The sequence below is a fragment of the Varanus komodoensis genome, unplaced genomic scaffold (assembly GCF_004798865.1).
Source record: "Varanus komodoensis strain SLA01 unplaced genomic scaffold, ASM479886v1 scaffold14_1, whole genome shotgun sequence".
Classification (NCBI taxonomy): Eukaryota; Metazoa; Chordata; class Lepidosauria; order Squamata; family Varanidae; genus Varanus; species Varanus komodoensis.
In genome coordinates this window covers 19934944-19957331 of record NW_025335438.1, presented here as the reverse complement: position 1 = coordinate 19957331, position 22388 = coordinate 19934944, and the positions used below count along the sequence as shown (strand labels likewise).

Sequence of the window (22388 nt, the reverse complement as noted above, 5' to 3'; positions counted from 1 at the left end):
ACTCCCTCACTAAAAGAAGTTTTTGTTCAACAGACAGAAAGAGTTGCTTGTCTATAGTTATCATACAGAATGATATAATGGATTATAATGACTTCTGCTTTGAATAACAGTTTATAGTTCTTTACAAGTTCACTTAGTATATTTCTCAAAAGCACAATTGATTTTAACTCTTATTTCCCTAGAGGAACAGCTGCCAATACGGTTTCTACTAAGGCTCCACTGTGTTTTGCTTGCCAGCTAGACTAGATAATCAGAAATGTTTTCGTTTCAGTTAGCAATGGGCTCCAGGGAAATTTGGCTTCTTTCATGTTTTATAGGAGAAACCAAACTCTGAACGCGAAGCTTGTGGCTTAAGTTTTTCAAGAAAAATATTTTTATTTTCTTCAGTTTCACTGTGTTCAACATAACATTGTTAAGCAGGCTTATTACACTATAGCTCTTTGATTTTTTCCAAGTGTGGGATTTTATGGGTCTGAATTCATTTATACAAGCTGCAGTTCTATGCATATAGAAGGCGCTGCCATTGGGGTAGTCTTGGGCAATGGACGTTGCAGCGGTGGGAGCTTAACGTGTCCGCATAGAAGAAAGAGGGACAGATGGTTGACACCTGTCCCTACTTCTGGTTTTGCTCCCAGCCAGAGGGTGCCAGGGAGTCTTGTCAGCCGCCCCTCGGGCCTGACGGTGCTGTTGCTTAACGCCAGGTCAGTCAATAACAGATCTTCCCTCATGCATGACTTGATTGTGGATGAGGGGGCCGACCTGGCTTGCATAACGGAGACCTGGGGGGGGGGGGGGGGATGTGGCTCTCTCCCAACTATGCCCGCCCGGGTATCTGGTTCAGCACTGTTCGCGCCCAGAGGGGAAGGGAGGCGGGGGGGTTGCTTTAGTTTACCGAGCCTCCATCTCTCTCACGGGACTTCCTGTCCCTTCGAGGCCAGAGCTGGAGTGTCTCTACTTGGTGTTGGGCGACCGAGACAGATTGGGGATTCTGTTGGTGTACCGTGCACCCTTCTGCCCAATAGTCTCCCTACCTGAGCTGACAGAGACTGTCTCGGACCTGGCGTTGAGGACCCCCAGGATGTTGGTCCTGGGGGACTTCAATCTCCATGCTGAGTCTGGACTGACCGGGGCGGCTCAGGACTTCATGGCCTCCATGGCAGCCATGGGGTTGTCTCAACATGTCATTGGCCTGACCCATGAACGTGGACACACTCTGGACCTGGTTTTCTTGACGGGGCAGGAAGAGGGTGGTCTGAGGGTGAGGAATTTATGTTTGACTCCCCTGTCATGGTCAGATCACTTCCTGGTGAGGTTTGTGCTCGAGAGCGACCTCTCCCTCTGTAAGGGTGCAGACCCGATTGTGTGGGTGCACCCCTGGAGCCGGATGGATCCGGAAGGATTCCTGAAGGCCCTGGGGGAGTTTCTGGCTGACAAGACGGGTGCTCCTGTCGAGGCTCTGGTCGAACTGTGGAATGGGGAGATGACCAGGGCTGTAGACACGATCGCTCCTAAGCGCCCTCTCCCACCGGGCAGAGTCCGCTCTTCCCCTTGGTATACTCCTGAATTGAGGGCGATGAAGCAGGTTGGGAGACGGCTAGAGCGTAGGTGGAGGAAATCACGTGATGAATCTGACCGAACACACTTGAGAGCCCACTATCGGGGCTTTGCTGTGGCGGTGAGGGCGGCGAAAAAGAGATTTTTTTCCGCTTCCATTGCCTCCTCACAATGCTGTCCGGCGGAGCTTTTTCGAGTGGTGCAGGGCCTGGTTTGTCCAGGTCCGAAAGAAGACCTGGTTCCACCCTCAAAGGCCCGCTGTGACGACTTTGCGAGGCATTTCAGGGAGAAAATCACTCAGATTCGTCACGAGCTGGATTCCACTATTGATACAGAGGTTTTAAGGGAGACGCCAATGCCGCCGTCTGGTCCAGAATTATTGGATGAATTTCAGTTATTGCAGCCCAATGATGCGGACAAGGTGCTTGGATGAGTACGTCCCACCCTTGCCCATCTTGGTTAATAAATAATTCCAAGCACAGGATTGGGACCTGGATTTTGGAAGTGATTAACGCTTCTCTGAGGGAGGGTCGGGTGCCTGCCCCTTTAAAGGTGGCGGTAATCCTACCAGTCCTGAAGAAGGTGTCACTGGATCCAGAGATGGCCACTAATTATAGACCAGTGGCCAACATCCCGTTTCTGGGCAAGGTGTTGGAGCGAGTGGTGGCGGGACAACTCCAAGCACTCTTGGATAAAACTGATTATCTGGACCCATTTCAGTCCGGCTTCTGACCCGGGTACGGTACTGAATCTGCCTTGGTCGCCCTGTACGATGACCTGTGCAGGGAGAAAGACAGGGGGAGTGCGTCCCTGTTGGTTCTCCTGGACCTCTCAGCGGCTTTCGATACCATCGACCATGGTATCCTTCTGGATAGGCTTGCGGGATTGGGGATCGGAGGCATTGCTTTGCAGTGGTTCCGCTCCTATCTCAATGGCTGGTTCCAGAAGGTGGTGCTGGGGGACTATGGCTCTGCGCCATGGCAGTTATGCCATGGAGTACCGCAGGGGTCCATTTTGTCCCCGTTGCTGTTCAACATCTACATGAAACTGCTGGGAGAGGTCATCAGGAGGTGTGGGCTGCGGAACCATCAGTACGCTGATGATACCCAGCTCTACCTCTTGTTTTCCACCAATCCAGGTGAGGCAGTGGCTGTACTGAACCGGTGTCTGGCCGAGGTAATGGGCTGGATGAGGGCCAATAAACTGAAGCTCAATCCAGACAAGACGGAGGTCCTGTTGGTTCGTGGTTCGGGCTTCGGAGAGGGTGAACTGAACCTTGTTCTGAATGGGGTTGCACTCCCTCTTAGGGACAAGGTCCGCAGCTTGGGAGTGCTCCTCGACCCGGAGCTTTCACTAGAAGCTCAGGTGACAGCAGCGGCGAGGAGCGCTTTCCTCCAGCTTAGGCTGATTCACCAGCTGCATCCCTATCTGGAGTACGACTGCCTCGCGACAGTGACACATGCACTGGTGACTTCCCGTCTTGACTTCTGTAACGCGCTCTACGTGGGGCTACCCTTGAAGACGGTCCGGATACTTCAATTGGTTCAAAATAGATCTGCCAGGCTGCTGACGGGGACTGGACGTTATGTTCACATGACTCCAGTTCTCCGTCAGCTTCACTGGCTTCCCATTGAAGTCCGGGCCCAATTCAAGGTGTTGGTGATGACCTATAAAGCCCTAAACGGCTTGGGTCCTGGTTACCTGAAGGAGCACTTGCATCCATATATGCCCAGCCGCCCCTTGAGATCGGCGGGGGAGGCCCTTCTCCGGGAACCCTCCGTGAAGGAAATTAGGAGGGTGGGTACTTGGAGGAGGGCTTTCTCTGTGGTGGCGCCTAAGTTATGGAACGCGCTCCCCAGAGAGGTCCGCCTGGCGCCGTCGTTATTTGTTTTTCGGCGCCAGGTGAAAACCTTTTTATTCAAGCGGCATTTTAACTATTAATATTATTGGATTTTATCTGGCCAGGGCGGCTTATTTTATACTGTATTTTTGTATTTTTAATTTAATGTTTATATTTTTGATTTATATTATAATTATTTTAACTTAGTGTTGTAAGCCACCCCGAGGCTTCGGTGAATGGGGTGGCATAAAAATGTTTTAATAAATAAAATAAATACTTGGGAGTAAATGTCCCTGAATTTACTGGGACTTCTTTTCAATAAACATGCAGAGGTTCAGGCTGTACAACTTATTGTTATTCAGAACAAGGCATAGCTTGTCTTGCTTGAAGATGGAAGGTAATTTTTAAGGAGCAAGAAAATAATATGGAATATACTCAGGTAGAAACTATGGATCACTACAAACCTCATGTTGCAAATAGAAAGCATACTTTTTCAGTTCAGAGGTTTTTTTGTTTTTTTTAAAAATTGTATTAAGTTCAGCTTCATAGATGCAACACCTAAGAAGGAACATCTATCCTACACAGTTTTGTTTTGAGAAAGCCACACGAGGTAGAAAAGGATCTTCTGAAAGTTCCTCTCAAAAGGCAAATTGGTAGTGGTCATTTGTCTTTGCAGAATGCACATGAGACACAAATACAGTACAATTTATATGAAATAAACATAGCTCAGAATACAGTAGAGTTACTTGCTTAAATCAATTACTTAATGGATCTAAACACATGTAACTTTGTTTTGGATTGTGAACCCTGTGATTGCTTTTTCCTGAACAACTGATCATGTGGATAAAACTTTTAAAATTACATCTTGAGTACATTTCTTAGAACACTGGAAGCTTCATGGATAAGTCATCACTTGTCTTATGATTCTCATAGTTCAAGGACTTGCATGGTTTCATGTTGATCTTAAAGGGAACAGGCAGTAGTGGATACACTGATGGATCTGGCAGAAAGTTCTTGGCCATGATGCCTAAGCAATTATAAATGCAATCTTTATGCACCTAATCTCTGCTTATTTGTTGAGCTGTTGTATCTTGTTTCTTCTGGCATACTGGCTGCTATATATCAATTAACTGACAACATTCACAGAACATACTGTTTCTTTTCCTTTCAATTCAGGTTAAGAACTTACTGGATATGAGTGTGTTGGCTTTTGTTCCAGCCATTTTCCTTGGAATACTTGGGGGTCTTCTAGGAGCATTCTTTGTTTTCCTGAATATAAAGATTAATAAATTACGCATGTGGTTCTTCAGCACAATCCCAAAAACATCCATCAGAAAAATAGGCAAGCTCTTAGAATCAGTGCTTGTCCTTGTAAGTACTTAATTTTATCTTCTTCAGTATTCCTAAGATACATTTGTAGTGGGTTCAGTAAGAAAGGAGGACTTATCCTGAAAAAAATTGAATGTACAGAATGACAAAGGACATTGAGATGCAGCACAGAACTGCTTTAATGGCACATATTGAGCAGTGGGTTTTGCGGGGAGGGGTTGTTGTTTATCTTCAACCAGTATTCAGTGGGCAGGTTTACTAAGCTATGCAGTTGTTTGCTGACCAACCCACAGTACCCAGCAGGCAACTGGTCTTGGCATGAGTTTTTCTCTCTTTCCTCCCCCTTCAGTCCTTCAGCTGGCTGCAGCAGATGTCCCAGGGCTTTGCAGCTAAACCCATCATGTTTCTTGCCTCCATTCTATTCACCATTGCTTTTTATTCTCTGCCATTAAAAAAATGGTGCCACAAATATGTACTATCTGGGGTCATAATATTTTACTTATTACTTTTGTCTTTCACAGGTGTGGAAGTGCACACTTACCGGTCTCCCATACATGTTGTCTTGCCCGGTCAATTTCCTTGTCTGTTCAGCTATCAAACAGAGCTGTGAAGGGGAATAGGTAACACACAAGGAAATTGATACAAATGGGTTGCATTCGTTGATTTGATTATGATTGTGAAGAATTCTGCAGAGAATGAGGGCACCAAGAGTGTAATTTGAAAGCACTGAAAAGCGTGTGTGGGAGAACTAAAGGAGTAGGTGCACCAAAGGTAGAAAGACAATATTTTCCCCCTTTTAACAGGATCCTCTCAACTGTTGGACTGGCACTTTTCAGCATCCCCTACCTTTCCAGCACTCTCCCAAGTTTCCAGCTACTTCAGAAAGCAGAGATAATAACTCTCCCCTTTTCATGGCTCCTTGTTGGAGAACTTACTTCTACAGTTACTGTGGGACACATATTGGACAACCACAAGAGTACACTTGTACACTAGTTACACACACACACACACATGTCCTCTAATTATATATTTTTGCGGCACCGTTTTTACAAAAAAGTGCTGGGGAGCAAGCAATGGTCCTTCCAAAGTGTTGTTATGACACTTTAGAAGGTTAGTCACTGGCAGGATTGTGAATGGTGAGAAACATTGGTTTTTTTGTTTTTGTTTTTTGCCATTTTTGCCATTCTTTCTGAAGGAATGTATCCTTTTGTATATACCTGCTCCAGCCTTAAGATAATCTGCCAAGGTCCTTCTCTGGGAGCCCTCTTTGAAAGAGTCTAGAAGAGTGGTTACTTGGGGAAGGGCCTTCTCATTGGTAGCATCCTGACTATGGAATCTTCTCTCCAGAGAGGTGTGCCTGGCACTGACTCTTTATTCATATTGGTTCCAGGCGAAGACCTTTTCATTTGTCCAGTATTTAGTGGTTAGAATTGTCAGAATATTTTTACTGCAGATTTTATATATATTGTGGATTATGTTTTATTCAAGTGCTGCTGTGGCTTTTGCTGTTTGGTTCTATTTTTTGTAAGCCATCTAGGGATCCCAAGACAGGATATAAATGTTTTCAATAAATAAAGAAAATTTAAAAACCCAAAATAGATTCTAACAGGTCTGAGGCTTATTGCTGCAATTCACAATAAGATCACTTGGGTTCTGATGGCACAATAACGCATTGTGGGCAAGATTAACCCTGCAATTAAGGCTAGATGTCCATGACAGGTTATTTTTTCTCATTTGAACCCAGATTTATTCATTTATTTAGAATATTTATATGCCGTCCTTCCGCAAAGCCTCAGGATGGCTTACATAAATGAATAAAAATAGTAATAAAAACATAATACAAATAAATTCCAGATCCACCCTGGCTGCAGATTAAAACATAAATAGCTAATATTAAAAGTTATTAAAATATTGTTGAAATAAAAAGGTCTTAGCCTGGTGCTGAAAAACAAATAACGACAGCACCAGGCAGATCTCTCTGGGGAGCGCATTCCATAGGTGGGGCGCCACTGCAGAGAAAGCCCTCCTCCAGGTACTTTGCCTCCTAATATCTTTCATGGGGAGTTCCCGGAGGAGGGCCTCTGCTGCCAATCTCAGGGGGCGGGAGGGCAAATACGGAAGAAGGCGTTCCTTTAGGTATCCAGGTTCCAAGCTGTTAAGGGCTTTATAGGTAATAACCTGCACCTTGAATTGAGCCTGGACTTCGATGGGAAGCCAGTGAAGCTGGTAGAGGACTGGGGTTATATGAGAGTACCACCCAGTCCCCGTCAGCAACCTGGCTGCTCTATTTTGCACCATCTGAAGTATCCAGACTGTCTTCAAGGGCAGCCCCACATAGAGTGCATTACAGAAATCCAACCGGGAAGTAACCAATGCATGTGTCACTGTCGCTAGACAATCGTCCTCCAGGTAGGAATGCAGCTGATGGATTAACCGAAGCTGAAGGAAAGTGCTCCTCGCCACCACAGTCACCTGAGCTTCCAGGGACAGCTCTGGGTCGAGGAGCACTCCCAAGCTGCGGACCTTGTCCTTTAGAGGGAGTGCAACCCCATTCAGGGCAAGGGCTGAGTCACCTACCCAGGAACTCGAACCACCCACCAACAGGACCTCCATCTTGTCTGGACTGAGCCTCAGTTTATTGGGCCTCATCCAGGCCATTACCTCGGCCAGGCACCGGTTCAGTACAGCCACTGCCTCACCTGGATCGGTTGAAAAAGAGAGGTAGAACTGGGTGTCATCAGCATACTGATGATTCCACAGCCCAAACCTCCTGATGACCTCCCACAGCAGTTTCATGTAGATGTTGAATAGCAAGGGGGACAAAATGGACCCCTGCGGTACTCCATGGCATAGCTGCCATGGCGCAGAGCCAAAGTCCATCAGCACCACCTTCTGGAATCAGCCGTTGAGGTAGGAGCGGAACCACTGCCAAGCAGTGCCTCCAACTCCCAGTCCTGCTAGCCTATCCAGAAGGATACCATGGTGGATGGTATCGAAAGCCACTGAGAGGTCCAGGAGGACCAACAGAGATGCACTCCCCCTGTCCTTCTCCCTGCACAGGTCATCGTACAGGGTGACCAAGGCAGATTCAGTACCATACCTGGGTCTGAAGCCGGACTGAAATGGGTCCAGATAGTCAGTTTCATCCAAGAGTGCTTGGTGATGTCTCGCCACCACCAGTTCCAACACCTTGCCGAAAAATGGGATGTTGGCCACTGGTGTATAATTGGCAGCCATCTCTGGATCTAGGGACGCCTTCTTTAGGACCGGCCTGACTACTGCCTCCTTTAAAGGAGCAGGCACCCGGCCATCCCTCAGAGAGGCATTAAGGACTTCCAGGGTCCAGGCACCGATCCCGTGTTTGGCTTTTGTTAGCAGCCACGATGGGCAAGGGTCAAGTAAACAGGTGGTGGGACGTACTTGTCCAAGCACCTTGTCCACATCATCAGGCCGCAAAAACTGAAATTCATCCAATAATATCTGACTGGAAGGAGTCATTTGCACCTCCCCTAGAGGATCTGAATCACTTGTGGAGTCCAGCTCGTGACGAATCTGAGTGATTTTCTCCTTAAAGTGCTGGGCAAAGTTGTCACAGCGGGCCATTGAGGGTGGTACGAGATCTTTCTTAGGGCCAGGATGTACCAGCCCATGTACCACTTGAAAGAGCTCCACTGGACGACACTTTGAGGAGGCAATGGAAATGGAGAAGAATTTCTTCTTCGCTGCCCTCACCGCCACAGCATAGGCTCAGTAATGAGCTCGTAAGCGTGTTTGGTCAGATTCATCTTGTGATCCTCCACCTACACTCTAGACATCTCCCAACCTGCTTCATCGCCCATAGTTCAGGTGTATACCATGGGGATGAACGGGCTCTGCCGGAGGGGACAGGATGCTTAGGAGTGATTGTGTCAATAGCTCTGGCCATTTCCCCATTCCACAGTTCAACCAGAGCATCAACAGAGATTAAGATTTCTGAATTATCATGAGAGTTAGCCATTTATATTCAAGCTTGGTCTTGAACATAGAAGTACCAAAGTGTTACTAGATAGCAAAGTTACATTTCTTGGGCAATTGAATATATTCATCTGTATGTTTTCCCTTTAGGGGAGAACTTGCTGATCTCTCTCTCTCTCTCTCTCTCTCCCTCTCCCTTGGTGTTATACATGCACACCCATACCTGATGTCCAGTTTTTGACCATTACTGCTACTGTCTACTTGCCGTACTTCTTTCACTGTACTCCAGTCAAGAAGTTGGCAACATTTGATCCTGCTAGTAAGTCACAAAAGTAAGTAGTGAAAGAGACATGTATGTTTATAGGTGTCCTTGGTTTCATTAATTTGAGAACAGGTTGCATAGTTTGTGAAGCTTTAGTAGAGCTCAGTCTAGCTCAAGAATATGTTGCTGGAGCCTATCTATAAACATGGCTGGTCACTGGAGCATGGGAAATGAAATGTATATGTACTTCAGATGTGCATTTCATAGTTGGAAACCCAACTCTGATGTTTTTATGGGAAAAGCCTTTCAGAGTGAAGTCACAGATTTATAGAACCATATAGATTCAGGCTGGCAGGAAATCAAAGGAATAATCTAGGCTGGCAATTTCCAAATTGGAGTCATTAGTGGGCTACATGGCTTTTTGTGAATAGATTTCTGCATCACAAGGCCTAAAATGAAGTAAGAACTAACTGCTGCATATTCAGAAAATGAAATGCATCATATACATACCATAACACTAACTTCCCTTTCTAAGCAAAGGCTGGCTTCAAATTTTAAATGTTAGATGGCTTATTAAACCATAGGATGCTTTAAAGTGGAACTAACTAATCCTAAGCAATGAGAAATCAATATTTTGAACAGGTATTATAAGCAGTCTGATATGCACTGAAAGAACATGTGTGTGGGTGGGTAAGAGGACTATGTGACTCATCTTTGCTGCTACTCCCCTGGGTGCCACCCGGAAGGGGCTTTATACCCATAAAGAAAGCTTTTCCCCATAAGGGAGCACCCAGATGATGATCCTCTAGGAGCCCTACCTGTGCATGTTGAGATGTGCAGGGAGCCCCTCAAAGGCTTCACTGATGGGGGCTATGCTTGTTGACTGCCATGGACGTTTAGGGCAGGACTAGCCCATGCAGGTCCCTCATACATTCTTTAAGTGAATGGGAGGGTAATAGGCAAACTTGCCATTTCACATATCGCTGTCATGAATTTAACACTGTTTCCTTTCTCCCTGATTTTCAAGCTTAAGTCATGCCAGCTGGCAAATTTCAGAATATAATTGTGCACCCGCAATATCACACACTGGGTCAAATGAAGTGAAATATTCCAACCAAACCTTTAATGAAGGTAAGGGGGCAGACATGTAGCCAAAATAGGAATGAACAGAGTTTATACATGTTTGCAGTATAGGAAGCAGGAAAAGTAGTATGTTTCAAGTACTTCCTGAAAATGTACTTGTTCACCCAAGGTTTCTCTGGCTTGTAATTAACTGCCATTAATCCTATTCCGTTGCATCCTATTGCTTCTTATATTGCTTTGTATTGTCATTGTAGTTGGAATGGTTTTTAACAAACTATTTGAAATAAGACTTTTAATTATATGGGAAACATGCAGAGGTTTAATTATATTACGCAATGTATTCGTATTACAGACAAATAACAAATGTTTCTCCAAGTAACAATATGTTTTTTAAGGTGGGCTTGAGCAGAGTCTCCAATCTGAAAAACGAGGAACTCTAAGTACATAAAGATGCCCCCTAACTGTAGCATCATCATTATTATAACATTTCTGTACTGCCCATTGCCGAAGCTCTCTGGATGGTTTACAACATTAATCATTGACTCATATGCTCAGGTCACTTATCCAGACTCTAATCAGGCCTGACCCTGCCTAGCTTCCAAGATTAGACAGGATCAGGCTATACAAATAGCCTGAAATTAATGAACAATAATAATAATAAGAACGTATGTGTTTTAAAGACTTGGACATTATGAACTGTCCTGCTTTGTTCTTCCTTTCTCTCTCCCACTTTCCCCCTGCCCCAAATCTCAATTAAAGCTGCTGCACTATTGGCTGAGAGTGGTATGAGAGGAATCACGTACCTTTTCAGACGTGGGACTCACATGGAATTTGGATACAGCTCCCTTTTTACAGCACTGCTATTCTACTTCTTGTTGTCCTGCTTGACTGCAGGATCTGCTGTTGCAAGTGGTTTGGTTATACCAATGCTGTACGTATTGCATTTATTTTGCTTCAGGATGTAGTTGCAAACCAAAGTCTCGTGACAGCATTTGATTATGTTGCATCCTGTCATACTTAATGTTATCATATGGTTACCTATACAAAACCAATTATCTATTGCACATTCTGATGGAAAAGTGGCTGCTTACACAGTCCATGTCTTATGTTGCCCAAATGGATTCACATTTATATGTCTCTTAAGTAAAGCATGGCTATTTCCTTTCAGTGAGATGTTTTGTGGGTAGCTCAAAAGAATGGGCAAACCTAATAAAGTGATGTACAAAAAGCAGGCATAGAAGGCTAAGGGGATAAGGGGAAGGCTGTGACAGATGGGAAAGGGCCAAAGGGTTTACATTCTCTAATCATGGGTTAGAGTCAGAGGCAGACAGGGTTGGAATGCTCCTTGTCCAATTCTGAGCACTGAACCTCGTAGCCACAGTTACAGCACTTAAGTGCAAAGGAAAACAGTCTGTTTGCCTGGAGCAGGATCCTCACTCTGTTTTCCTCTGCAGGTATATAGGAGCATTATATGGCAGGATCGTTGGACTGATATTGATCTCCATTTTTGGAGTTCAGGCTGATGAACATGCTGCATGGGTTGATCCAGGACTATTTGCTGCTGTTGGAGCTGCTTCCTTCTTCAGTGGGGTTTCAAGGCTAACCATCTCCCTTACTGTTATAATGGTAGGCATGAACTAACTTATAAGGAGACACACTTGGGGTAGTTGATCATCACATCGATCAATAGAGTGTTTGATGTTTTGCTGCCTAAGTGCTAGAATAATGGAGGTGCATGGTTGAAGTCACCAGAGGTTTCCTTGAACCAAGAAGCTGGAGCCCTGCCAGAAATAGGGAAACAGGTGTGAAGAGACTCCAATGTGGTGTGGCGGTTCAAATGTGGAACTGGGTCTTGGGAGACCTGAGTTCTGGTCCCCACTCAGCCATGGGGCTCACTGGGTGTCTCTGGACCAGTCTAGTACTCATAGCGTAACCTACCTCACAGGATAATTGTGCAGACCAAATGGCGAGGTGGAGGATCTAATAAGCCATCTTGAGTTCCTTGCAAGAGGGAGAAATGCAGGAAATACATGTAACGTGATGATAGTGGCAATATTGATAAAGTCCTATTCAGGGAATCCCCCTCACCCGTGAGCAGAAGAGCAGGGCTGTATCTCCTGGCCAGTGTCCCTGCCATCCACATGTTAGGAATCATTTCTGCAGAGGGGAGTACATTTTATGCACTAGACTTGTCCCATGGTGAGAGGAAACCACCTGACTGCAGAAAGCTCCACATCATGGTGGGAGCGTATATGTTATAGCAAGTTCAGTCCTACAGATGTGCCTCCACCAATGTTGGTGAGGCAAATGGGCACAGTCCTGCTCTCGTGCCCACATGTTCATTAATCTCATTAGTTGGAATGGGGACAGATATCCCTCTAGGACTATTTTGTTGTGCAAACAACTTCTACTTGTGTAATATGGATTTAAATATCATTCACCTACATCCATTCCCAGCCTGGCCTAATCATGCCTGACCAAAGTGTAGGGTATAAAGGGCAAATCAACTTTCTTAGAAACAGAACCTGTCACCAAATGAGCAGTGCAAACCATCTCTGACAAGGCCTGTTGGGAAGTGACATTCAAGAGTAGAGGTAGGCAAACTATAGCATTTTAAGCTATAACTCCCATCAGACATAGCTAGCATGGCCAACAGGATGAAGCTATGAGAGTTGCATACCAAACCATCTGGAGGGGACTGGAGGGGAGCAGATTTCCTACATCAGTCTAGAGCAGGGTGATGAACCTATGGCACGTGTGCCACAGCAGACATGCAGAGCCCTCTCTGGCGGCACACAAGCCAAGTCACCCCAGCATTGCCCCCGCAGCTGAGCATTGGATAACAGCAGACATAGGGACCATGCGCATGCTCAGAAAGGAGTAGTGGTGCCAGGCAATGATGTCACAAGCTGCGACACACTAGCCGTGTCTCGTCTGAGCTTTTGCATGGCTGTCAAGTGCATGGCTGTCAAGTGCACTGCCAAGGAGAGAGAGAGAGAGAGAGAGAGAGAGAGAGAGAGAGAGAGAGAGATTTGCTTGGACTGGCTGTTTTCAGGTTTTATTGCAGTGTTGGCACTTTGTAATAAGTAAGTGGGTTTTGGTTTGCGGTTTGGGCACTCGGTCTCTAAAAGGTTCACCATCACTGGTCTAGAGAGTTGGGAAGGAAAACACTAGAAAAGAATTGCCTCATCAGTGGTACCTCATTGGCTTCAGCACTGAGATCTGGCTATTTTACTAGTGTTCTAAATCTCCTAGACTGCCTCATCTTCTTTTATTGTTACAATACTTTAATATCCCACCTTTCATGCTCTTGGAGGGAACCCAAGGGTAAAGGAGGGTTATAAGTTGAAGATAACATCATTTAGGTCCTGCATAACATTCCATGAATGAGGCAGGGCAATGGCGCAAGAAAAGCCTTATCTAGAAGTGCCCAATTTCAAATAAGTAGCACAAATGACAAACAACATTTTTCGTCTGCCAAAACGTATTTGAAATCATTATTTCCTGCTTGTGAAAGTAAAAATTAAAGAGATATGTGCATTGAAATAATAAATTGCTTCCTATGTTCCTATTAACTTCACATTTTTATCTAGAAACAGAATACAAGCATCACTTTTACAGGATTTATACCTAACTAGTTAAATCAGAAATGGAACTTCTTTGGGTTTCGAGCGAATTTAAGCTCTCATTTTAATCTCACTTTTTGTGGGAGTACAATGTGATCTCTGAAAAAACAACTCCAAAATAAAAATATCCAAATATTTTTGAGGTTCTACATGGAAAGCTGCATGCAGCACAACTGACTTGTAATAAGAAAAGATCAAAAGCAAATTCCATAGACCCCTGTAGTTCTGTGTCCAAGCAAAATGATGGTAGCATAAAAAAAAAGCTGCAGAAGCTAACTGGAATAGTTACAATTGCCATACAATGCACTCCTGATTCCCCTAGGGGGCAGCTTACAATCTTTGGATTCCTTTTTATTTTATACTGGGAAACTGAGCTTCAGTTCCTATCTGTCCAAGCTAAATAGCGGTATAATTTGAGGAATGAGGAAATATTAGTTTTTGAAGAGGAAAAAAAGACCTGGATGTGACAATGCAAAAACATAGTTGTGTTTTTGTGGTTGTGGCACTGAACTGTAAAATGCACACATTTTCCCGATATTGTCCAATGAGTTCCATTATAATTTTGGAATGTTTGCTTTGGCTTTTTGAACAGTCTTCCATTTGGAAAGAGTTATGCAGTTGCAGTGAACAGGTTAGTAAAAAGCTTTTTATAGAAACAGCAGACCCCATAGGCTTTTCCCCACTTCCTCATTCTTAGCTGCTTACCTCTTCCATGTTGACCCTTGACTTTCAGCATTTACTCTTTGCTGAAATACTACATTTGGTGACATTTCCTTTGGTTTGCAAGAAACAGGTCCACACCCTCCTAAAGTGAACACAGAGTAAAGTACACATCAACCTTGTTAAATTGTTGGATTTGAATATACTCAATTCTATATTAGGCTGAAGTCTGCATAAGAATACATGAATCAAAGGCTTCTGTGTTAAAGGGGAAAATTCAGTCAAATATCTCATTTTCTGCTTTGGTAACAAATTGTGTTCTACTGAGATCACATTTTTAGAAAGTTCATGCAAATATTAAACAGGATTGTAGAAAACAGATTAATTACAATTTAACATAAATTAAGTAAAAAGTTAAAGTGCAAAGCTGAACAAAATTTAACTTTCAAAAGATCACCAGTATATGCTGCAACTGTGCTAGGCACAATTAACCACAGAAAGTTAAAGACAGCTGTAAAATGGTCCAAGTTCACAATTCACTGTGGTGTATTGCTGTAGTAGTGGGGTGGAAAAGCAGTATGATGTCAGGAGAGGACAGGATGGGGGCAGGATGCAGCCTGAGAATGGGTACAGTATAGTTCAGTTTTGTCTTTACATGCTGCCACAGGAAAGGATGGACAGGAGGTGGATCTCTGGCTGATTTGCACTACAGCAGCAAGTATGTCTGACTTACAGATATAAATTTGCATGTTTTGGAATACTTTTTTTGTCTGATACAATGAAAACTTCCAGCAAACTTACATTGCGGATGGAGTTGGACACATTGTGCCTTCCCGATCTAAGTGAACCCATGCCTAATGGCACCCTTAGGCATGAATCCTGTCTTAGTGTGCCTCTATAGCACCGCCTCCCACAAGCAAGGGGTCTGTCCACTTCCTTCCCATGAAGGAGACTGCGCCACAACATGGGAGCTGTTGTATTACAAGTGCATCACTCTGTCTCTTGGCCTATTAACCTTCCTTGGCTTATATGCTGGTTAGGGATGTTTGGTCCTTAGTGGCTGAAGATGTAACTGCAGGCTTCAATCATACAGTCCTCTTTAAATTAATATAAGTTAATTAATTCATTTTAAACATGAAAGAACCCAAAGGTACATACTCATAAGGTCTGCTAAACAAATATGCCAAACTTCAGGTGCTTACGTTTCTTGGTGCTTTGGTGCTGATGGACAGACAGATGGACACCACCCATCCTCTTTTATTTTTTTATAGAAGATGACATCAACAACATGACTTTTCCCCTACCTGCTCACCCCAAATGATGACAGTGAAATGAAGAAAGTAGAAGAGTTTTGTGCTGAAAGACTATGAGTTCCATTCGGTTTTTATGGCCATGACAAATTCTTGGGGTCAGAATTCTTTAATTCCATGAGCCAAAGCAAACAGTACTTTACATCTGTGGCCAATAGCTATTTTTCTATTTCATACTCTAGTGTAGGTACAGGGGCCTGGTTCAGACTAAGATCTGAGTATGTGTGTGGGATGGAGGATATTTTAAATTCCAGATTGCCCATCCCCTGCCTACTATGGAATTAAGAAAGAAAGAAAAAGAAAACAGATTTAAAGTAATGCCTGTTCTAGCCCCGAGGGCATGTTTGTGCACCAGACTCCAGCTGATGGATCACAGGACTCTAGTAAAAAAGTGGATTCTGCAAGCCTTAGGTCTGCTTATCCCTGCCATGGGGGCCTGTCGAAAAAAAGGTCTGATTGAAGAGATTCAGAGAAGGACATCTAAATATATGGTGTGAGAGAGGAGAGACAGAGGAGACTGCAAAGAAAGTTACAGTAAAAAGAACCATCTAGAGAAGATGGTGGAGAATATTTATGTGTTCATTTGAAACATTTATAGGCTGCCTTTTTGGGAAAAAGCCCTCCACAAGCAGCTTCCAATAATATAACCAAACACTTCAGAAACTATAAAACTTAAATGAGTAATTAATAAGAAACAGTAACAACTCCAACCCAAAAATCTAGGCTAGTAAAAACACAAAAACCCAATGAATAATTATGACCAAGACATCATCATATATGTAAAGCAGCCTGACTCCAAATCCTTTAAAGAGAAAACAAAAGAAACCAAACGAGTATTTAGGGTTCTATGAAAGGCATGCAATAAAGGCTCATTGTACATTTTTTATTTATTAAACATTGACATTACATTAAGTGGGGCAGCATTCCACAAGTGGGGGGGGGGTTGGTCACTACCCCAATCCCTCTCTAATTGTCTTTACAAGGTGAGATTTAGTTGGATGCAGTTTGCAAAGTACTGCAGATGACTGACAGAGCTGGAAGCATTGTCCACTCCACACAATGCTGCTGGATATATAAGCATTGCTTGTGAATGCTTGCTTGTAAAACTCCTTAAGAGCCTTACAGTGCGATCTTATATGTGTCTACTCATATATAAACTGCTTTTTTTCCAAGGGGTTTTCTCCCTACCCAAATGGCAATCTTGTATGTCATACAAGGGGTATTTTAATGGACAGCAGCATTAAGAATGGGCAAAGTTGATGCACTCTTGTTAGGAAATGGAGGGCATGCGTGTAGCCTAAACCTTGGACAACCCATCCACCTAACTGAACATGCCTGGTAAGTACTCGTGTGCTGCTGCTTACCCAGCACAACCCAACCCTACAGGCTGGATGACTTCAGTGGCAGGCTACATCCAGCCTGGGCCTAAACCCATGCTTAAGATATAGGTTAATTTCATTTTGGAATGTTTTGGAACAGCTGTTGCTTCTTTCTAGTCACTGTACTATATACTGGCATGCTGCAATGAATCAATAAAACAAATGAAGTGAATAATCCATTTAGTCTTCAGCATTAAAATGTTACATCCAAGAATCTAGACAGTTGACAAGTTACACAATGAAAACATAAAAGCAATTTCAAAGCATTATCTGGAAACAGCAGCACCTCTGGCTATTTGCTTTAGTGTGAACATTTTTTCTGTACAGCCACAAAAGAGATGTTCATCTTTGAGTTTATGACAACTATAAAAACAACAGAATGCCATACGAAGCATAATAACAGTAAACGGTGAACCAAATATAGTGTGTATATTACTTGGTCCTTCCATTCACCACAAGAAGAGCACTGAGAAATTACAATAAAACAAAACTGATCAGCATTTGCATAGAATTAAATTTTGATGCTTTCCTCTAGGTGCATTGAGAGAGGAATGCTTCAGCACTGAGATGGTGTTTTTCTAGGAAGTTAGGTAGAGCAGTGCATTAGGAATGGGCAAAGTTGATGTGGTATTGGATTAAATTTCTTTGCATGTGTTTCTGGGATTCATAAGCAATGCTGGGTTTGGTCATCCATCTTGGCCTTCTTTTTAAAACCCTTACCATTCCCACTGGAATAGTAGGCCCTATGTGAAGCACAGATGAGCGATTGCCTCTGCTCAGAGAGCTTGCAGTTGACACAGAAGATTTGGATGGAGGAAAAAATCTAGGGGCTGGTGAGGTACTAGGGCAAATGGGGAGCAATGAAGGCAAGCACCAATGGGTGTGTGATTAGGAGTCCAGAGACACAGGTGGTCCATGGGCAACTGCAACAAGGAGAATACATAGAATCAAATTCACTATGCACTTCTCAGTCTAGGGAAAGAAGGGGCAATGCAGATACAATATAAGATGACCCTCAGTTTGTCAATTGCTGGGCAAGTGAAAGCCATATGAGGTGTTGCCACTGAAGCAGGAAACACAGCAGGGTTGGAAAAAGTGGCTGTATGTTGTTGTACTACAACATCATGAGCCATCATAGCAACGGCTGATAGGAATAGCAGTCCAGCTCATCGCATTGCAGAATAATGGGGCAATTCTTGATCATCTGAGATGATCCTATAGGTATTAAAATATAAACATCTCCAAATGATTTGCATTGAACACCCTGGTATAGATAGCATGTCTAAAGCCGGTAAAATAATCCCGAGCTGGATTACATAGTATCGTTTTCAAACATAAAGAGGGAACAATTGCTGTCTGCTAAATGTGGCAGGCAGCTATTATGTTTTAAGGGAGGCTTGGGTACACCACATTCACTTGCCTTTTATGAATGTAAGTATCAATGGTGCCCTTTTTTTTGCTTTTGCTTTATAGCTTGCACATGCTTTTTGCACCAGATGATTTTACTTTTAACTGGATTGCCTCCCCCCATGAGCCTGCCATGAACTCAAATAAAAAAGATCCTCTGCAAAAGTGTGCTGTATCAGCAGGTTCAGCTCTAATGAGGTTCCACTCTGACTGCATTTTTCAAAAACAAAAGCCAAGCCATGAAGCAGGTTAACCACAGTTCGGCTGAAAAAGAGGGCCAGGGCTTTTATCAGCAGTTTTATGTAAACGGCATCTTCTGAGTTTTCTGGGCAGCTGCCCTCCTTGTCTTTGATGTGCCATGCCCTGCTGATGCTCTTAATGAAATGTGTAAGAATGTGTTATGTAATAAAACTAAACTAATAGAAAGGGGGCAACTGATTATAATGATGTGGAAGCCTGGGAGATCTAGCACTTGCAGAAAAGTTCCATGAGTGAATAAAAATAAGCATTTTAAAGTTTCTGAAGCATTCACTAAGCATGCAATTATGTATGAGGTAAGCAAGGTGAAACTAATTTGCTGATTTATGAATTGTAAATCTGTCTATTAACAATATTTTTCCTTAATACACTGCGGATGGCAGAAGTGCTAAAGGCTTTTAGCATGCCCTGGGTTGTTACCCCTAAAAAATCTACATTAAAAAAAAAGATAGCAAAATCAAGTGTAACTAATAAATCTTCCTTTACTACTAGCTGCTAAGTACACATTACTGTGATTAAAAGGCAAAGTGCATTGGTGGCTAAGTTGTTTTCCTTGTTTCTTTCTTTTCTTTTGTACACTGATTGCATGAGAGCCAGTTGTGTTTGGAGATACTGTGTTTTCCCAACTGCCAGACCAGGTGACAATATAAACCATAAAACCCTAGACTTTCTTTTTCTAGCGGTGTTGGTTGTGATTTAGATCCAGTGTTGTTGTTGTTTCCTCTTCCTTGTCATATTGTCAACATGCAGGTATTTACCAAGAAACAGGTCCCTGCCTTTAGGGGATTGCAATCTAAGTCAGTTAGATGGTATTTACAGGTAAAGGATTACAGTATGTATATGTCATGAGGCCAAACTAAATGTGATGAACAAGATCTGATAAGTAATACATGTCTTCTTTTCTTTCTTTATTTAGGTAGAGATCACAAATGATGTACAGTCCTTGCTACTTATAATGTTGGCTGTCATGGTAGCCAAAATGGTTGGTGACTGGTTTAACATGTCTCTGTACAGTTCTTTACTGAAGCTGAAATGCATTCCTTACTTAGATGCTGAGCCAGTTGTTTGCCATAGGAAAAAATGGTGAGTCCTTATTTTCATGTTATGACTTTTCCAGGAGTCAGTGCAACAATTAGAGTAGTTAGGGGGTGATTAAACATGGTGAGCATGAACTCAGAGGCTCATTCTTCCAAAGTAGAGCAGGACAAGTGAAGGAAATGATTTTCACTTCCCTGGTGCATTTTAGCTAGATGGCCTTCCCTGATGACTTAGTGATGGTGCTTTAGAGCAGTGGTTTTCAACCACTGGTCCATGAACTGGCACCAGTCCAGGGGAGATTTCCTGGTGGCCTGTTAGCAGGGGCACATCCTGCTATCTGCAGATCAGCATGGGGGCTGGCAGTGCTCCACCACCTCTTCCTTGGTTGGCATTGCATTCATGGGAGGCATGCTGGTGCCACCAGTGAGGCTGGGGAGGGGAGAGATGGCTTGGTATTTTGTTCCTTTGCTGGATTTTTTTGTTGCTTGGATTCTGGTTGTTTTGGAGAATTTTCATTTTTTTGGTAATGTGTCTGGAAACTAATACACATAATACTATATTATGTGTTTGGTGCTTTTTTTTCCTGCCTCAGCAGCCCCTGAGGTGGTTTTCCTGTTTTTGCCAGTCCCCTGCTGTGGAAAGGCTGAAAACCACTGCTTTAGAGTGGGAGTGATTGAGGCTGGGGCACTGTCAGGATTCATTATATTCTGGTTGCTCCTGTCTCCTCCACTCCCCACCCCTTTTTGCCTTTCTTCAAAGTCATATTCCCAGTTTTGGTATACAGCCAACAGGGTGTTTTCCACAGTAGTTGGGAAGGGAAGGGGTGCTTAGTGCTTTGTTTGCTAGGACTGAAGTCAGAGATGAGAATCTGAACTATCCTATGACCTTTCAGATGATGTCTAGCGAGCATAGGATCACTCCTTAAAATAAATAATCATAATCAATAATGATGGTGAAGTTGATGATGTGACCTGGGAAATCTGAGTGAACGCTTAGGGGTGTAGATATCAAAATGAAATAGTTCAAATGATATGTAGTTCCTCTTTAGCTTGGGTTTTTCTTTGTCACCCTTTCCTCCTGTTTTATGCTATGTGACAATAGTACATAATCATAAACCTTCTTCAGGTTTTCTGTGAAAAAGCAGCATGGTGACTCTTACTGCCAGTTTGCTCCTTCATTGCTCCTCCCATTGTGTAAGCAAGTTAAACTAATCAGAAATGGAGTGCTATCAACAATCTAGGATCTGCAAGATGACAAGATATCTTGGCTTGTTGTTGGGTTATGTCCATGGCTTGTTTGGGGAAATAAACTAGCATCCTGGGTTTGGATATCACAATAGTCACCCATTTCTGGTTACACATTTGTTTTAGCAATTTTATGCACTTGTGCAACAGTAGGAGTAAATGGGCTATATGCACCAGCAGCTGCTTGTTGATAGTGACTAGGGTCAGCTATGGTTCCTGTGTTATGTATGAATGCAGCTACAGTGAAAACAAGAATGAGACTTTGCCTGCTGACACCAATCTTAAGCATGCTGTGTGCTAAGCATGCTGTGTGCTATGTTTTCAAGTAAACATCTGAGGAATCATGAAGATGAGACATGTTTGAGTCTTGTGTTGATTGACTCAGCTACTGGATATGCAAATTAAAAAGCTAGCAATAAAGTGATTTTTTAAAAACAGCAGCAAATTCATCATACATATAATCAATACCTCGTAAAAGCCAGAAGAGTAGCATATCAAGTAAAATAAAAGCAACAAATCCAGCCTCTAAAGGCCAACAGCCTTCCTAAGAAGAAAGACCATACATTAGTGATGAAGATTTAGGTGACCCTTAGTTTTTTAGTTCTCTTGATAAGATTTAAAACTTATATTTATAACTAGAAAATACTTTAATTATAAAGTCTGCTGCCATTGCAGCTTTTCTGGGAAGTAAAGAGATTGAACACATTTAGACCCTCTGTTCTTATTTGTGGAGGGGACAAATGTCAAGCATCTTCCTCTTTTCTAGTATGCCAGTAATAAGTCAGAGATGTGTTCATTATGGCCAATTTTCAGCCAAGGTCAGGCATAATCCCCTTATTGTGAATGCCAAGTGTTGAGTACATTTTCTGCTAATAAATCCATGAACAATTGGAATTAGGTGCTGCCTTGCTTTTTTTCTTCTACTTATACAACACAGATATTCACTCACATATAATATTCACTTATTGCTGACCATACAATCTGTTTTGCATCCTGGCTGATCAGACTGTATCTAACATATGGCTGCACTGTGACTTCTAGTTATGGTGTGCTTCCAGCTATCAACAGCTGGCTTCCCTGTAATAAAAATGAGTTAACTGGAATGCTCAGAGCTGCTAGCTGTGAGGCAGTGATTTTTAATGAAGGCAAAAGTACCTGAACACAACTACATCTTGGCAACTCTTCCTGCTTTTATAAGCCACCATACACTTCAAGAGAGTAAATACCTTGCAGCCTACTTTTTAATGGGACAGGTTGGGTTAAGAGCTGTGTGAATCCAGTGCTTGTTCTGTTCTAGCTTAACATTGGCCTTGTCAAAAATTCTCGGAGTGTTTTTGCTTGATATGCCATATAAAGCTGATTTGGAGAGCCAAGAATTCTGAATATGTTATAGTCATTGTATATAGTTTCAAATAAAAGCACATTGGCAAATAGAATTACATTA

At 43.1% G+C, this 22388-nt stretch overlaps 1 protein-coding gene across 13 annotated transcripts in view; it reads left to right on the top strand.

The window, feature by feature from the left end:
• The window catches only part of LOC123020566 (chloride channel protein C-like), a 297824-nt gene that overhangs the window by 30210 nt on the left and 245226 nt on the right, over nucleotides 1–22388 (top strand). For all 13 annotated transcript variants that reach the window (XR_006414127.1, XR_006414134.1, XR_006414135.1 and 10 more), the window contains 6 exons: nucleotides 4571–4765; nucleotides 8912–9009; nucleotides 9967–10070; nucleotides 10782–10953; nucleotides 11477–11648; nucleotides 19579–19745. Coding sequence is in view for 2 of the 13 variants with exons in the window: in XM_044424445.1 (XP_044280380.1) it covers nucleotides 4571–4765; nucleotides 8912–9009; nucleotides 9967–10070; nucleotides 10782–10953; nucleotides 11477–11648; nucleotides 19579–19745 (908 nt within the window). In the remaining 11 variants the exon portion in view is untranslated. The remainder of the gene's footprint in view (nucleotides 1–4570; nucleotides 4766–8911; nucleotides 9010–9966; nucleotides 10071–10781; nucleotides 10954–11476; nucleotides 11649–19578; nucleotides 19746–22388) is intronic.